This window comes from Rissa tridactyla, chromosome 2 (genome assembly GCF_028500815.1).
Source record: "Rissa tridactyla isolate bRisTri1 chromosome 2, bRisTri1.patW.cur.20221130, whole genome shotgun sequence".
NCBI lineage: Eukaryota > Metazoa > Chordata > Aves > Charadriiformes > Laridae > Rissa > Rissa tridactyla.
In genome coordinates, this window is record NC_071467.1 from 31,639,347 (window position 1) to 31,658,174 (window position 18,828).

The 18,828-nt window shown below is 41.2% G+C and overlaps 1 protein-coding gene across 1 annotated transcript; it reads right to left on the minus strand.

The window, feature by feature from the left end:
- Positions 1-292: 292 nt before the first annotated feature.
- CHMP4C (charged multivesicular body protein 4C) lies at positions 293-18,478 on the minus strand. The gene is made up of 5 exons (XM_054192642.1): positions 18,127-18,478; positions 10,772-10,949; positions 9,692-9,806; positions 6,178-6,286; positions 293-3,983 (listed from the first exon to the last, which is right to left on the minus strand). The coding sequence occupies exons 1-5, from the start codon at positions 18,320-18,322 to the stop codon at positions 3,919-3,921; spliced, it is 663 nt and encodes a 220-aa protein (XP_054048617.1). The 5' UTR covers positions 18,323-18,478; the 3' UTR covers positions 293-3,918.
- Between the last annotated feature and the right edge of the window lie 350 nt (positions 18,479-18,828).

The window sequence follows — 18,828 nt, forward strand, 5'->3', positions numbered from 1 at the left end:
CTTCTGCCTTATGTTTCTAAAAAATGACGTCATTAAAATAATGCAGGGTCTACATCATGTAAAACTGTGATATTTCCTCATTGGAAAACCGATACCAATCCTCTACTTCCACCCACCTTCCCCAACAGCTGTACACACAGCAGGCGTGTCTGTACCCAAACAGTTCCTTGACGCTTTGTGATGAAGCCTTTAGGCTTTACAAAGAGGCAAAGACGAGCTGCCCAAGCAACTGGACCCTTTCCAGACCAGGTAACGAATGATGGTCTTAAATCACTGCTCCAACACTTTAAATATATGTTTAAATATACGCGTGTATGTACATAAAGTGTGAGCTACTGTACACACACTTAACTTGAAGGGGTTTCTAATAAGGTACATGAAAAAATGCATTATTTTATTTGTTTTAATTCATCCTTTCCTATAGTAATTTTTCTTTATCATGTTTAAAAGACCTGACCATTCCTCCTTTCAACTAAGGCCTGGAAAGTGAAATACACACATTTCTGAAACAATGAAGAAATCTTCGGGAGGTGGGGTGGGGTCAAAAAGTAGGTATTTTTGACACATTAAAATAAAAGAATCTCTTGCAACACAACTGTTAAGTGCAAAGAAACGCAGCCCAAACACCACAGCATACACTGCTTTTATCTTTTTTTTTTTTTAAACCAATGTAACATTGAAGAATTCTTGATGTTGAAAGACTAATATATCAAAAAATGTTTCAAAATATCCTCATATCCTCTAAATAGCACTGTATCCTAATGACAGTGTAAGGAGAGTACTTACAGTTTTGCCTGGCAGGAAAATAAATTTAATACAATCATATAGCACAAATATGACACCAAAATATTTATTTACAGTACATACATATTCATTCTTTTCACTTTATATTAATAGCTTTTCCCCCTTTTAAAGCTATTCAGATTGAAAACGTCCAAGTCTGTCAAGAGAAGAGAACATTCTCAAAATAAATAAGAAACAAAAAAGGAAGTCAGCTGTAGTACACCATCTGCTTCCACAGCCCTCTTGTAAAATATGTTCCAGTTAGAGAGTACATTTACAATAACACGTTGACACTACTCACTCTTGTCTGCTTACATACTAAACAAATACCATCTTGGCATGAAGAGAGACATATGTTCAAAAAAAGGAAGAAACATTTGTCCCAGTGACATCTGAATTTACACAGGAAAAAGCCACCTCCTCAGGTCCCTAGAACACCTTTGCTTTTGAAGAAAACCTGTCATCTACTGTCTTCCAAACAACTATGGCAACAAGCATTCCAGTTCTGGAGGTCCATACTGTATTTTAGCCTATAGTACTTCTGCATATAGCTTCACCAACCACACATGTCCTACCCTGTGAGCTGCTACATGACTCTCCTCCAGAATCACCAGCCACTACACACAAGCTTTTAGAGAAGCTCACCCAAACGACTACAGCTTTTCTTCACCCTTCAGAAATTTAGTTCCTAAAGTACCTGGCCTGAAATCAATAAGCTGAAGACACCTGAAGATTCACAGGATCAACACTTGGACAAAATATTGCTGGAGGTCAGCAGTCAGGCACCAGCTTGCAAAGGAGAAGGCCTTCCCTAGGATTTCTTCCCTGCAGAGTGTTCACATGGAAAGTTCTTGCACAAAAACAGACTGAAAATCACTATAGTTTCAAACTGGAGGCTGAGAGACCTATTTCGGTTAGGTTGTAGACCACTTTTTAAATTTGCTAAGTGCTACATAAGTGCCAAGTATTGGAAAACTACTAATTCGACCAAGAACAGATGCTAGAAGGCAGCTGTTCCAAGCTAAGCACGGGACTATGTTGGCACAGCCTTGCATTTAGAAACACCAGATGTGTCCACAAGCACATGGCCAGCCTCACACAGTGATGCAATCAGCGCACACCAGTACTTTTTCTACCCAGTTCAGAGACTTGCATAGACTGCACACGTTGAAAACAGGATTCCAGCCAAAAGGATTAGCAAATGGATTCTAAATAACTCAGAGTATTTGTTATTTTATTAAATATGCCTGCTTTCAGCTGGCATCTCATCCTGAATTTCAGCAGGCATTAAAACTGAGTAACATATTTTTAGTGTTTGTTTTTCCTACTGAGAGTTCAAAATGTATTTTCAAATTGTAAGGCAGTTCTTTTTTATTGTTTGTTTTTAAGATGCAAATTGAATAGTTCTATGTTTTCTCTACTTTCAACAGAAAGGGACAATTTTCCTGGTACCTCCAAACTTTGGGACAGAATTAACAAACTTAATTTTTTCCAGTAGGAAATTTATCCCAAGTAAAGTGGCAAGGCTTGATTCTCCTTTCATATGGATGCAAACCAAAAGCAGTTCCACAACAGAGAATGAAAAAGTCCTGAAAAACTGAATCTCTCCACAGGGTTTGTAAATTTTGGGTTTCATCCATGGAACTCATCTTGAAATGTTTTGAGCACACCACCACGCCATGTCCAAAAAACACACATTAGCTTATGCTTAACCTAAAATCCAATAAGCCGAGGCCTGTTGTAGCCTGTTGAAGCGAAACACCCAGCACATCACAGACGAAAGCCCACAGGAGAAGGGATCAGTCTTCTGTTGCTACAGATCTTCAGAAACGAAGTCTCCCACTATTCCCCAAGTGGTTCAATCACCAGTAAATTTAAATTAATTTGAAAACAAGAAACCTTTATCGATGTGACTGTGCTTCCCACATCCCTAGGAACTCCACAGTGTTTTACTACTTCTTTGTGATTGACAGTGGGCTACTAGCACAGAGCTTAAATCTTATTTAATAACATTTCTTAGTACAAAGCAGCCTATTTAATTTTTGTTTTGTACTTGAACAGTGATTTCTCTATATGTGTAGTAGTTTAGCACTCAGAGTGGCATTTGTTCCTTAAGCTAAAAAGCTGTCAGTAGGAAAATAACATGTCAGACTTTACAAGCAATTCAGGATCAGCTTTTAACCATTTCAAATGCAACATGCTCATATTATTTCCATTCAGAAACCGAATAAGAGAAAAGAACCAAACGCTCAGAAATTAAAATTATTTTGAAATGGTATAATTAAAACATTGTGTTACCAATTCCTTTGAGGATGGGTATTATCATACAAAGTAAAGACTCACCCTAGAAAGACACGGTGGAGGAGAAGAACACAGGAAAGTCAACTCTCTTCTGGGTTTTTGACAGGGTTAGCGGAAACCAGTTTTGTTTGGCAGGGATCTAGAACATCTTGGACATTTCATTTCCCCAGTCATTGTAAAACTGTTCTCTAAGTGAGTAGGAAATAGTTCAAAATACAATTCAAGTCGACCTATAGATGTGCAAGGGTATTCTGGCCAAAGTTTAAAGCCAACCAAAAAACCTATCCCACTTCAAAAAATCTACAGAAGAGTCTCCTCTTAATATCTAGGACACCAGAAGTTGCTCCAGACAGACTGTCTAAATCTCCATGCCCAAATGAATGGCTGTTAGCTCTTAGACTCAAAGGAATTTGCAAATCAGGACATGGAAAAAGCTGTTTTGCTAATATTTAAATAGTCTGAACCAAATAACCCCCTAGGATAGAGCTTTGATAACTTATTGAACTTTTTCCAGCTGTGTGCATAAGTGAGGCGCAAGGGTTTTACCAACCAGCAAGACATAGTAAGACATTACCTAATAAAAACTGATACTAATAGCAACAATCTCTAGCCTGCGGTGAAAAAAAAACTTTGATGCCTGGAGGTTTTGGCAACTATTGTATTTTTTTGTTTGTTTTTAAACTAGTTTTGTAACATGGCAGTAACACTATTCTTACCAAGATTGGCCATAAAAATAAAAAAAATAGCCTGTATGAGATGCAACCACACTAAATCAGTACAGTTATAAAACAGCATTACAGCTCTAAAGTTCAGTGTTATAAAAAGATCATGTTCTTATGAAGCCCAGGCAGCCAGCTGCTTCATTTCGTCTTCATCCTCCACTCTCTTCCTGGTCGATGCTGCAGAGAAAGAGAGATTAACAATAACCATCAACTAATGTAACAGTCAGAACCATTTTGTTTGTTAGCAGGAGGACTTGCACAGTGCTTTTCAGTCTGAAGATCTCAGATCAATTTACTGAGTAGCAAGCTAAACACAGGTAATGCAGTAATGAAGCTGATGAGGGATGCAACTATTGTGCCCCACCATTATCTCACATATAACCCTGAGGTTAACAATATAGGTCTGATGTAAAGCCTATTGAAAGACTACCACAGAAAATACATTTAAGCTCTAAAAGCTGTGAGAGAGAGCAGGCGTGCACCAGAACGCTGCAAGTTCTCTCACTGCCACTTGAGCAGGCACAAGTGACCTACCCCTGGCCCGCTGTGCATCCTGCCGCCTTTCCAAATGGTGCTGAAGGGTTCTGCGTGTGCAGGTCCAGTCTCCAAACACACTCACTCCATTTTAATGAGAGGTGTCATTTATTAAAAGGGAGAAAGAAACTCCTGAACTTATCTTTCCTCAGGTGACACCAATTAACTGCTGTGGTCACAGCAACAGCAATTCCCAGCTCTGTACGAAGTCCCACACACACTTTCCTTCTTTTACCCAGATCTCCTCTTGCACATTTTTCACATTCCCTGAGCTAAAAACTCACCCGAATAGTCTTCCTTCACTGACCTACAATCTGCATGCCCTACAGTCCAGGTTCAACTCCGGCCCATAGGCTGTGCGTGCCAGGATTTGTCCTCCAAACCCCAGTGGAATGCTGTTACTGGGTGCAATACCCTCGTGTACGTTTACAACAGCCAGTTGGCTCCCACCTGCAGCAGCCACACTGCTGGGAGCCACCACCTTGAGAGGGGCTGCAGCTACCACCTCTGGGGACATGGGAGACCAGAGGTCCAGTCCCTACTCTAGAGGCCAGTGCCACTGGCTCAGTGCGCGACTGGGGAAGGTCACTATGCCTTGCTCCATCTCAGTTTCCTCATCTCTAAACTCAGGAGGCGTAACATGCATCTCCAATTAGAAGCATTATAGAACCATTTTGCTCTTATTTTGCTATTTCTGTGTAACAGTAAGCATGGAGTTTCATGAAGGATAAGCCAGTTTTGCAGGCCTTAAACTGTATTAAAGTAACCAGCTACTTTTGCCTGAAGCAGTCATACAGACCGATGAAGTAGCAAATTAAGATAGTGAGAAGCACATGGAGATAGCCTGGGTTTAATAAAAATGTGAACTGGCACGGCTGAATCTGGTAGATGATGTATGAACAAGCCATAAATGCCTAGACTGCAATCTGCACTGGGTTTTCCTAAATCCATTTTTTTTACTAGCTGTTCTGCAATTAACTTAAGTAGATGAGGCCACAATCACAGTTTGAATATTTTAAACTGCTTCTCAGGGTTTTAAGTGCCAACTGCCAAAACACACATAAGAGTCTCTGAGCTGAGATGGTGTAACTAACCTGTTCTGCAGCAGAATGCACCATAAACAACCTGTAGCAAGTGTGCATGCTCTTGCCACCAAATATGTATACTCTTTTGCTAGCATTAGTACACAACGAGTCTTTCAGCTGACAGAGGACAACAGGGACATGGTAAAAGGTACAGGTAAAAGTTGACTGTCTCTGGCTTAGCTCAAAATTAACAGCGTAGAACTACGGAAAAATAAGACCACTGCTTAATGCCAGGAATAAGTCTGTTCTGTAGAAAGAAAGCAAAGGAATGACAGTATTTCTTTAAACGTGTACTTCCTGCTGCCTCCTTCGTTTCTAATTAAAATACCAGTGGCAAATATCAAACCACTACCTTACAAAGCTGGATCTTTGTGATGCAAATACTTTGAATCTAGGTCAGACTCTAATTAAAAAAGACTAAGGATCTAATTGCCAAAAAGAGAAAAAAGGTCTTCCCATTCCTCAGTGATCTCACTACACTTCAGTAGGAGATGCATTCTTATATGTGGAAGGTCACATTCCCCGAGTTTGCCTCCCCAAATCTACACAGAATTTGATCCTAAATGCTTTCATACAGAAAACCAGGATTCCACCCTGCTTTTTCTGATAAATAGATACTAAAATAGGAAGAGGAACCTATAATACTTTAAAAGTTAAAACACAGTTAAATACATGTCTGGAGCTCTCTCTTCCTTTCCTCCTACTCACAGCATGCCTTAATCATGAGAAGCGTAAAATGGCAAGCAGTTTACCAGGGCGAGAAGGCAGCGATGTGGACGGAACACTGGGCAGCCTGACATCTCTCATTTTCTTGTTCAATTCTTCTTGCTCCAGTTCTTCTAATTCTGCCATCAACTCATCCTAAATTCAAGCAAAACACCATTTACAAATTCATTGTCCTGACAGTGATCTCGGGCAAGGGCACATTTAACAACCATGAAGCAAAGCACTACTGAAAAAACAGTTTAGACCTGGAAACAAATATATTAAAAAAAAAAGCATATCACAAGTATAATTTTTACTAAGTGTGGGCAATAACAACGAACCTTAATTGAAAGTTGAGAGGACAATGGAAGTTAGAAACAGACAAGGTATAAAATTAGAAAGAAAACAGTCAAAACTCATCAAAAAGGCAAAGAGAAAAGTAGGCAAAAAAAAGGTCCCTCTGCTTTCCTCAGGTTTGTTCGAAGTCTAGAACCTGTACCCTTTAACAGTCTCTAATTTTAATGTGCAATTTCTAGCATTTTAAAAAGAAAACAGGTTATAAGGTAACCTGTCATTAAAACATTATGCTTCAACCCTATCGCACAAGTCCAGGATTATATATGATTTCAAAGCAGCACTGGAATCAGAGATGTTCTCCTGGGTCCTGTTATTCACTTTTGAAGCACATAACACTCTTGGGCTTTTAGCTGCAGAAGTTGATTTGGACAGATGATCTAACCCACTTGTATAATACTAAAAATAAAGAGGCTACAACATTTTTTAAAGAGACAAAGACTTATTCCTTGGCTGGAGCTTCCCAAAGAAAGGAAGCTAAATATTAGCTTAAATATTATTCTCTCTTTGTAGAGAAATGGACTTTTGCCATGTTGATAAAATGGTTTCAAAAGAAACAATGGGAAAAAGTGGGTGGGGAAGAAGTGGCTGTAGCAAACTGAGATCTACTAGTATTCAAAGTATTGAAATGGGGTTTGCCTACCCACTTATACCTTATCCCCAATGTGAAAATTAAAATGATAATTACATAGCCACCACAGGCCTTCCTAGACTTACTTTCTCAGGTTTTTATATTTTTAAGGCCAAAAAAGGCTACAGTTTGTCTGTCTGACCTAGTTCACAGTGCAAATACTAGGATATCATCTAAAAATTTCAACATCAGGTCTACAGCTGATGATGTTCAATTGACACCTCAAATAAATGTGCAGGTTGGGGCCCCATGTCTAACTTCAGCATTTAGCCGAGGCACAAACGTATCTGTACTTTCAAGTGCCTCAGACAGTGGTGTGAATACAAGCTTCTTACTAAGTTAGTATTCAAGTTGTTGTAAAGTCAATAGAAATGGGTATTTCTGAAGATCTCTACATGGTCATCTAACACTCTCCCCCACCAAATTAGTCCTTATCAACCTCTGCTGAACAAGTAAACAATTAAGAGGCATGTCAGCCATGACAGGCTCAGGAAAAAAATAAAAAAAGAAAATAAAAAAGAGGTGAAGGAAACAATGATCATGACCCCTACACTTTTAACATAATGATGTGATGGCTAGAACATCTGCTCTCAAAGAGGGAGACCCAAGTTCTAAGTTCTAAACTTCAGGCATAGATTTAACTTCTGTTTCCCACAACTCAGGCATTGCTCTACAACAGCAATAACAAATCCACTTTCTCTCCTTGAACCTGGGCCAAAAAGAGAGCAGAGGGAATATACCATGTGAACTCTCAGGTTCCAGGCTTTGTTCACTGGAATGTGCATATTTTGCATTTGATTATCAGAAACAGGCCTCAAGGCAAGAGTCACGCCTCCCAGTGAGCATCCTACTCAGTAGGACCGAGCTTTTTTGCATTCTTCATGACATGCACTGTGTCAACCCAGGGAGAAAGAACCCTTATTTTTTGTGTCTATCTGGATCAGTAGAAATTAAATGCTTTCATTATCTCCTTATGTCCATGGCACATGTGTGAAGAGGAAATCCAACTTTGTGGTCAAAATGTCCTTCAAAAAAATAAAATAAAATTAAATATCATGCTCCAACACAAATCATCTCATAACCCAGCAACTAAGTAATTGATTCTAGCACTTCTAAGCTGAAGCGGCCTGCAAACCAGGTTTCCGAATTACTGGACAAGTGCTAAAACTATTATGCTCCTGTGCATGGGCATCACGGTACAATGATGCTCCATGCGACATTTTCCCAGAACAGAAAACAATAGAAATAGAAAACAATCAACTTAGACTAGTATCTCTTATGAACTTCCAGGTCAACCTACAGCATGCTTAGGAAGTCTAGACTCCTAAAAGTTAAGCACTGATGAGAGGTAAGCAACACTGTATAGCCGTTTGGGATGGCAGTGTTTTTCAGCTGTTTGAAGCCTAGTTTACACAGGCCAAATCCCATTCCTTGTGCCAGTATTGATTAAATGTTTCTTGAAAGTCTATTTACCTTCAAAGTCAAAAAATAGGAAAGCAGATAATGGGAACAAAATACAAAGAATCATTATTATTTTCAACAAATTATAACTGTTGAATGAAATTTCCTCTCCCCCCCAAATCAATCAAATATGATATAGCATATGTATTTTCCTCTGCTATCCATTTGGGCACGTAGGAACAAATGAGCTGGGGAAGGAGCGAATTGTTTGATTCTTTAGAACATTCTTAAAATGATCCCTAGTGCTTGGTCATTTTAAAACTCAGTTAAAAACCAAAACCAAACTGGTTGTGATATTGAGCCTGATCCATAGCTCTGCATTCCACTGACTGCAGGAATTTTGTGTATGCTTGACCCTTGAGTCCTCAGACATGGTTGGATCAGAAGGTAAGTAATGTCCTAGTTAGACATCCAAAAATCAAGTCCAGGAACACTGGATGAACGCTACTGCAACAAATTTTCAGGTCTTAAGTGCCTTGTGGGGGTTTCAGAAGAAAAATGCTCAAGGAAGAAACCTTATTGCCTCCAAGAGGAACTAATGTTAATGTTAGTTCATTACCTAATGTATCTACGTCTGTAGAAAATCTGGAAAACAGGGAAAGCACCTGCACCTCCAAGCACCAAAAAAGACCTTAAAAAACTGGTCCAAATATTCAGATTTGTGAACAGCAGCAGCCTGTTCATGGCATAGGAACATGCACTTAGTCAAAGAGATGTCTATTTGGAGCACAAAAAATTATATGTTTCAAGCATCCAGTTGGAGAAGTACAAATTACACGTTTTAGTGGCCACCTCCTTCCATGGTACAAATGCGAATAACAACTACAGGAGCGCAGTTAAAATTGGCTTTTTAAAATTTATATATAAATAAAAAATATTTCTGTTTTTACATATATATACACATTTTCTTTATTAAATTGTGTATATTATTATTTTTTTTTATATATATTAAAAAAAAAAATATATAAAAATGTCCTAGTTAGGGTAAGCTAGAATCAAGGAATTCCACATCCACACCTTTTGAGAAACAAACCACTGTAACAAGCCACTGCACAACTAAATAACTATGGAGTCATTTAACAGCTAAAACTCACAGGCTTTACTGAAGTACTAACCTCATCAAACTCATCACCAAAGCCGGCTCGGTTTGAAATAGCGTCTGAAATTTCCTGGGCAACATCTTGCTGTTCAGTGATATCTTGCATCAAATCATCAATTTTGTTCAAGTCCCTGGCAAGATAACATGGAAACATTTTTTAAAGATATATCATTCAAATCCTATGGGAGAGACTCAGAAAAACTTGAACAGACTATTTTCTTTTTACGCCCATGGCTGTATAAACAGCAGAACTCACTGGGAATAATTTCCCTCACCTACACCTTAATGTTTCTTGGCAAGATTCTGTGTGTGTTTTAGCCAGTCCAATTTCTTCCACTTTAGGATTATACCAAAAATCAAACTGCAGCAGTCTGTGTCTCTCTCCCTCTCTGGGCTTCCCATACCTCTGCCAGCCAACAGTCACATTCCCTGGGAAGATGCCATCTTCTTCCCAAGGTTAGCATCTTTATAGATGGAACCTTTTTGATGTTCAGCTTTCACCAGAACTGAAAGGAACTTAACAGGACTATACCCATTTAAAAGTTTCCCCTTATTGTTAACTTCATTATTGTTTCAGTTCCTGTTTACTTCTCCCAGAACAACCTTTCTGATTTAACTCTGTTTATTCAGGCAGGAAAATGCCTCATCAAACAATATAGGACATATAAAAATACTACACAAACACACAAAAAAAATTACACTCTTTTTTATTCAGGTCTAATTAGTACTTTGAACCACAAAATACATCTTATGGACTTTGAAGAAACGAGTCCACTTAATTTCTTCAACTAAGTTTTCTTCTGGAAAAACTGAGGGCAGAGGCCACTCTCTACTGCCAAGGCAGACGTAAAAAAAAAAAAAAAAACAGGTACCACACAGATCTCTCTAGTTAGTTGGACTTCCTTCTACACTTGCTGTTAAGAAAAGATACCTTTCTGCCAAATACAACATTAGAGCACCAATAGCATTCCTGACATTAAATGCCTGAACCAGAAATTAAGTCAAAACTGGCTGACTTGATACAATAGACTGTAGCGATTAAATAGTTTGAAAGCGGTTGGTAAACTCAACTTGAAAGCTATTAGCGAGCACTTACATATTTTCATGCACCTTTTTCATAGCTTGTGCGGCATAACCCATATTCTTGAGCACTTCTGTGTTGGTATGGGAGTTTTCCAATGCCTCCCTCTGGAACTCAATGGTTGAAAGTGTCCCATCAATTTGACTCAACTGTTTCTCATATCTCTTTTTTCTCTTCAGTGCTTGTAAGGCAGCTGGAATGGGAAGAGGCAAAGTGCACTGTGTATTTTCATAGCAAAATGCAAGGACAAGTAGTTCAGCACCGAGCCGACCTGCAGAATTTATAATTCTCACCCTCCTACCTTACTAGTAGGGAGACAAACTTTGCCCACACCAGATCAGCAGCCTGTTTATCACCAACATGCTGTTGCATGAACATGCTGGGAAGCCTCTTTTAGATTAACTCCTTTTAGCACCACAGGGAAGAGCAGCTTCTTCCTCCACTGCGGGAGATCTTGAACTCCATCCTGTGCACACAGGCAAAGCAGGGAAGACGGGGAGGAAAAAGAAAAATGTCAGAGAGAAGCAGAAAGGACGAAACAGGGGAAAGAAACAAAGAAAAGAAGAGTTTGCAAAATATAAGTAAAAACTAAGGAAGACAGAGTAAGAAGATCTGTCATGATAACCACACCTCCACCAACGCTGCCTTCTAAACTTTGTCTCAGCAGCGGAAATTATCCGGTGCAATGGAGAGCCCACATGGCATAACTGAGCAGGTGGGTTAGAAGAGAGGAGGACTCACACTTGTCTGGCTTTCAGCTGCATCTGTTTCTTACAATCACTTAGAAGCATGATCTTTAAACCTTAAAACTTGAAAACATACAGAACTTTGTAGACACAGCCACAGCCAAATCCAGCTACTCCCCATTATCACTGTAAATTGGTTGAGATTTTAATTTTTTTTTTAAATATATATATATATCTTTTATATTTGCTAAGTTATGAGCACCATACTTTGCCCAGAGTAAATCATTACCAGAATAAATGCACGTGACAAGCAGGAGGAGAAAAGGGCTTTCTCTCAGCCTCTGGGTGTGGAACACACACAATCTTGCGCAAGCATTTCCTGACCGCTGTCCTTTCCAAACTACACGTGCCAGGCAAAAAAAACCAACCAACCAAAAAAAAAAACCAAACACACAGACCACCAAAAAAAACCCCAAAACCAAGCAAAACCAAAAGAGACTGAATTAACTCATTGCTCTTTCAGTGCTATTAATACCCATGTCCTTTCCCTTGTCTCTTACATTTAATTTTTATATCAGGTTCAGAGTCAGCAAGCAACTGCAGCCCCCCAAACTGAGGAAAATGATAGCAGTGATTACTGTCGCTGTCCTATTCACATAATTGCCCACATGCAATAACACTGAACCTTGACATTGGGGTACACATGAAGTTAGGATCCCTCCAAGGAGGGGGCACAGCTTTATGGTGTGTAACAACACACTAAAAAATTTAGTGCTTTGTTGACAAATGCTTGAATCAATATAGTCAAAGCTGTTCATCATTAGCTGTGCAAGGACAAGCATTCATACAGGCTGAGGTACACAATGACTTCTAGCACCTGCAGTAAAATGTTTCAGGACAGCAAACCACAATCACAACAGATTAATCCCAGTATTCAAATTCAAGATTTTCCCAGGTTTTGGGGCATGGTCCGAATATTCTGAAAAGGATGCATGAACCCCAGATGATGTCATGCAAGTGACAAAGGTAAGAACTGTAAAATTCTCACTGGCAATGCCAAAGTACATCTGTTTGACTTAACGCCAATTTATCTTTTTACCTACTCATTATTTCCCTACTTACTTATGCTTATTATTGGTAGCATTAGGACACCAACCACTCCCTTCCTTAGCTCTAGTTGAATCAAAATTTTATCCTGGATTCTTAGTTTAGGAAACCAGAGATTCCAGGTAAATTTAATGGTCTGAAACTAAGCATAACACCAGCTGTGCCAGAGAAGACTTTAAAGCCCTGCGGACTGCGCAGCACTAACTGGCTGATGCAGAAAGGCTTCAGCTGGAATAAGTAGCTATCACAGGGAAATACTTCCAGTCAGTGTTTTTTCACAAATGAGGCTCTGTAATGGTACTGCTATTATTGGCTGCTCAGAGAGAAAATGGATTTCCTCAGTTACACACAAAGGAGTTGTTTTCAAAATCCTGAAGGTTCCTGTATTAAGATTTAATTAAACCGCACCCAAATTAAGAAACCACAGAAGAAGCTAGACTCTGTGTGACTTCACCTATTCATAAAGAGCTTTTCCTAATTATTGTAGTGCAACATATCATCTTTATTAATTCTCTTTAGTTTTACCAGTGACTTATAGAACAAAGCACTTCTTAGGAAATAAATTCATACTGCTTCCTTATCAACCAAGACATAATTCCCACACTACGCTATATGCTTTTTCTCATTTATATTAAATGAATGCTCTTCATTGCACAGTGCTTTGTAACAGTAGCTCCTATAGCTAAGATACGAGAATTTCCTTGTTATTTGAAATCTGTTTTTCTGTTTTACAGATTATCATGAACTTTAAGTGCTTTTCTACTGCGCATACAAGCATTTTAAATTTTGTGTGCAACTCTTATAAGATTGAAATACTTCACAAAAATGCTACTGCATTACAATAACCAAACTGAAGAATAACACATCTATCAAAAAATAAATAAATTGAGCAAAGAACATAAACTTACTTCACTGAAGGTCTAGGAATGGCACTGAAAAAGGGTGTTGGCCATTGGCCCAGGGAGAAGAGTCAAAGCAGGAGTAGAGTCTGAGGAACCAAGTCTAATTAATACCAATTCAACCAGGAAGAGGTGGAGGACTTCTCCCGGAAAAAAGCAATCTCGCACACTGTCTCTGTCACGCTCCAAAGAAGCCGACTCAACTCCTGCATTTCATAATGAAGTGGTTAGCAGTTGGCTGGGCTTTAGCATGTTTCTTGTGCTCTACTTCTGAGTCCAGCAAGAAGGATACAGCTCATAGATTAGGAACCACTGCTTTTAATCTGAATTTTTATTTTATTTTCAAGATAAGTGGTTGGAACAACAGCAGGCTATTATGTCAGTTTAAATAAGCATATTAAAGAACTACTGTTATTAACAGAAGGACCCTTTTCCAATACCACTGCTATGCTGATACTTTTTTATTAAGCAAGCAGAAATAGCCAGCTGGGCAACAGTAATCCTGGTCACACTGAATATCCAGATTTCTAAAGGAAAGAACAAAAGTAGTGACATAGAAAGAGTTGTGGCAGGCTCCTCACGGTTTCATGACAGATCAGAATGAAAAGAGACAATACAGCGATAACAGCACCTTTACCTGTCAAGCCCACCACCAACACCCATCAGTACAGGAATTACTGAAGATCTCATCTTCTGAAGTAGAAATAAAAGCATTGTCTAGTAATCCTTAAAATTTCCAGGGGGAAACTGGTGAAGAAGGAAAAGAGTGTTTCTTCAGAAGATATAACACCACAGTGAAAATACTGGATCTCATTCTTGGATACAGTTCACAAACCTCTACTTCAGTCCTGCAAGGAATTGATGGATTACAATCTCCCTTACACCAGGGACAACCAAAAGAAATGCTGCTGAGGCCATAAAAATCATACCACCCTAAGCAAACTCATTATCAGCATTAATAATCCTTAAAACCTTGTGGGAGAAGCCACATACAGTTACAACTGAGGTGCTAATTCAAGAACAATAATGCACTTGACTCATTATAAACCATCCCAGTTCATGGCAAGACACCTGAAACGTGATCATGAAGATCAGAGAACAACAGGTGTAACTCACAGAACAAGGACGCACTAAGGGCTTACTCATATCTCCCCGCCACAAACCCTCAGTCCCAACCTGTCATACACCCTGCCATATGCATGACGGCCCTGTCCATGTCAACACACAGCTACTACATCGTTGTTTGGTTTCAACAGCCTTCTGGTAACAACTAACTCATGGAAAAGGAATGCCACATGGCTACATAAGCCCTGCCCAAATGTACCACACAACATGGTTAGCAGCATCTGCTTGTAAAACCCTGTGTTATTCCAACCTTCTATGTAGGTTTTGTCCTCAGTAGCACTATGTGTCTCTTTATTGTTAAGATTTAGTCCTATTCTGGATGGCTTCTTTTAACTTAATTCTTTTCATTTAGCCATTTTTTAGGATCTGTGAAAGATTCGAGGCTGAAACAACACTCATTCACGTGTATGTTATTTTCACAGGCACAGGTACACTTCAGAAGACACATTTCCTTTTAAACTTTTAAAGTTCTAAAACATTCAGTATCAATTTCTGTCCTTTAAGTTTTCCTGTATGACCGTCAAAATATCGAGGATGAAAGGCCAATCTGCAGAAGGAGTTGGTAGCTGTGCACTGGCTGAAACTGAGATACCCAAAAAAGGATAGCAAAAGATATAAAAAAAAAAAAAAAATGAGTTTGTTATCTGGAATGGGGAGAAATTAAAAGGTGGTGCTAACTGTGAAAAGAAATACTGCTTATAATGACATAAACTCTGCAGGAGGAATTCCAGCACACATCGCTGTTTTGAAAACCCTCAAGTGGTCTAGCTGCAGTAAGATATTAATGGGGAACACTAGAAATGTATCACCCCAAAGGCATAACTAATTTCAGATTAGGTACAGGAACTGCAGAGATGCTCACTTCATAAAGGAGAAGGCAAAAATATTTAAGTGATGCTTCACATCTATTTGCACAGCTAATGTGTTATGGCCTTTAAGTCAAGTTAAGCCTACTAATGTCACATGAACCCGTTCAAGAATCATCTGAACCCGTGAAAAATTGCTGGTGCTTGAATCTGCTCTCTCTTGCGTCAGCATAACTGACTCAGACTCACACGTCTAAAAATCAAATGAGATCATGCTAATTTGGTGCGTTATTCTAGACTTAGTTACATCTTGCTCCAGTCTCCAACACTTGCTTTTTAGTTTCCACAGGCTTCTCCACAGATGCAATTAAGAAAATGCAACATTAAAAATTACCTACAAGGTCCCTTTGAAACATTTACTTTAACAAGGCAGTGAAGATTAAAACTTTTATTCTCTTATTTTTGTGTATGTTTACATAATGCTACAATAGCTGCTGGTTAGAACAGATTTCCTCTGAACTATATAGTACAGTATACCAGCTAATATGCTGCTATATGTAAATCAACAGCAATTAAACCACAAAGCAGTTGACATATGAAATGAAGGGGTATTCTTGGGGATTTCGGTTCACTCACTAGCCTGCTAAATTCAAGCACTTTGGCACAGCAAGGTTAGTTTCTCCTCTGACTGTAGTTAGACTGCCCTATTTTGCCTTTAGAGCCATTTTTGGCATGAAAAATTCCCACTCTATACTTCTTGCCCTACTCCTGTCTCTTTACTGTCCTTAACTGCAAGTTCCTGAGCAAATGACAGGATAAAAAGGAGTTATTTTTAACAACGATCTGCTCAACAATCCAGTTTGCAGCATGACTCCACAAACAATCGCATTGATAAAAGCAGTGGAATGGCACACTGAGCACAGCCATGGAAACAAACACCTGGTAGAAAAGCTTCCTATGTCAAACACTGCATGCCTGACGCACAAGGCCGTCGTTTGATAAGCACCTGGAAACAGCATCAACCGGCCAAATTAAGGGAGAAGCAGATCCACCTTCTCCCAACAGCAACTCATTACTGCCTGTGCACCACCCTCTCCTTCACAGGTGCCCGAGCGCTTGTGCAGCTGTGGACTCAACTGGGTAAGTGGAATTTAACCTACCTACCCTGGGTAAAAAAATAACCCAGCCAAAAAAACCCACGACATCTTACAGCTACATCCAGCTTTCTGAAACACACCCTTGAGAGAGCTCTGCAAAGGAGGGAAGGGAGAAGCACGGGGGCAGGAGCGAGGCAGGAAGCATTGCTTCTTCCTGCAACAATGCCAGCTTAAAGTCCAGCCTCGGGATGAAGTTCCACAGCAGTGGGTCCGGATCTAAACAGGAATTGCCACAGTCACAGGAGCAGGCCTGTTTTCTTGAGTCAGCCCTATTGCACGGGCAATTGCACAGGGCACCAGACCCAGAAGCTGTCTCATTGCTCTGTCCCACAGCAAGTTAGTTTTCAGCTGGGTCACTTTCCTGAACTAGCTCACTGTGCCAGCACACAGGTTCCAGTACCTGCACAAGGGGACAAGACAGACGCTCCAGTTAAAGCCAGGGCAGCAGAAAGTTTGGGACTGGGACAACCCCAACAGCTCCCATGCCGCAGAGTGGCACCAGCTTTACTCCCTCCGAGTTCAATCTGTCCCATCTCAGCCAATGCCTTTAAATCCTTTCTAAATAAATGCTTTTTGCTAATGATTATTAAATGCTAAAGTGTTACAAATATAGATTAAAGGGCTAACCAAAACACCTTCAAACCACAACTCCTCACAATTTCTAAGTTACGTGGCATTAACTTTTTAAGTTATCCAGAAATATAAAGAGCAGATGAAGGACCTACTTTCTTGTTATGCCACAAATCTTTAATTTGAAATGTTTTGCGTCTGTTTTGAAGTTTTTAAAGAAAAATAAAGCCTGTAATAGACAAACAGGTGACTCAAGGAAGTAATTAACTTGTTCCTCAAAGGCCTGTACATCCCCAAGACATTAGCTACCGTCACTTGCTTCCCAGAGATGACATCAGTATAAGCAGGATCCAGACCTTATTATCCCTTAGTACTCTCCCCTTTGCAGCCAACAGCAGCCCAGACCCGTAGTCACTAATGCTCTGAATTATGATCCGTTTTTTTAGTGATAGCACATACTTCCTATGTGATTTGAGGCAAATTACTGAATCGCTTTGCTCCTCAGTTGCCAGCAGTATATTCTCCAACCCTTACAGCTGGGATAATGTGAATTCTTCCATGAATATACAGGAGATCCTCACGTTCGTCAGCTCCTCTGCTATCTGCACAACCAACAAGCAACACGCAGGCTGCGATCCCCAACGCACAATGAACAGTACTTTGCAGCACCATTTATCCAACTTCAACTGTAGTGCACAGCACGAACAAAAGTATCGCGCAGGGAACCACTGACGTTAAATCAGTTAAGAATAAAGCACCTTGTTATCAGCCCATCATAATGAAACCATGAGGCATTAAACACTAACAGATGCCAAAGACACAAAGCCGCCGTCGTGTCCCAGTGTGCAAACACCGTGGTGACGCTTGCTGGGAGTCCACAGCCGAACCCCGAAACACACCGCATACCCCAAGTCCCCCCTATCCTTATTAGCGCCCAGACCACCAGGAGAGGTTTGAACCCCGGTATTTAAAGCCTCGCAAGCCCCCAAGCCGCCGGGGCCGGGCCTGGCGAGGGCTCACCTCGCTTGTTCTTGGTGCCATGCTGCCGGGCTGCCGCCAGCTCCCGCTCGATCCTCGTCTCCAGGTATTCCTGCTTCTTGCTCAGCATCTCCTCCGTTTCCCGCAGTCGGGCCAGCGCCTCCTGCGGCGAGGGTCCCCCGCGGCCCTTGGAGGCGGCCGAGCCGCCCCCCTTGAAGAACTTGGAAATCTTGCTCATGGCGGCGGCCTCGGCTCGGCACCCGCCGACAGAAGGGTCTGGCCGGCCCGGCCCGGCCCGCAGGAGCCGCCCCACCCGGCACAGGCTGCGACGGCTCTGCCTGGGCCCGCGGGCGGCGGCCCCGCACCTGGCGGCGGGGTGGGGCGGGCCTGGCACCGGGCTGCCCGCCCAGGGGCGGCCCCGGGGAGGCCGAGCCGCCGCTGCCCTCGGCGGGCCTCAGGCGTGCCCGCCCGCCCTGCCTCCGCTGGCGCCGGGAGGTGGAAGCGGGTTCGGGGGGCGGCCGAGGCGGGGCCGGGCGGGCCTGCCCGCTGCGGGGGCGGCTGGCCAGTCTGCGCTTCCCCCCGTTTTCTGTCAGCCCCGCGCCGCAGGGAGGTGCGCTGCGGGAGGTCACAGCGCTGGCCGGGGCACAACAGGTGACACGGGCGGAACGGCTCCCGCTGACCACGGTGTGCGGGGACAGGGGACAAGACGCGGAGCCAGCCGTTCATCAGGGCCCTTAACGCCCG

Bases quoted from the DNA above. Each gene is read 5' to 3' on its own strand.
- CHMP4C (XM_054192642.1), bottom strand. From the start codon at position 18,322: ATGAGCAAGATTTCCAAGTTCTTCAAGGGGGGCGGCTCGGCCGCCTCC. The intron at 10,950-18,126 runs GTGAGCCCTCGC...TTCCCATTCCAG, and splicing joins TGGCACCAAGAACAAGCGAG to CTGCCTTACAAGCACTGAAG. The intron at 9,807-10,771 runs GTAAGTGCTCGC...TTATCTTGCCAG, and splicing joins AAAAAGGTGCATGAAAATAT to GGACTTGAACAAAATTGATG.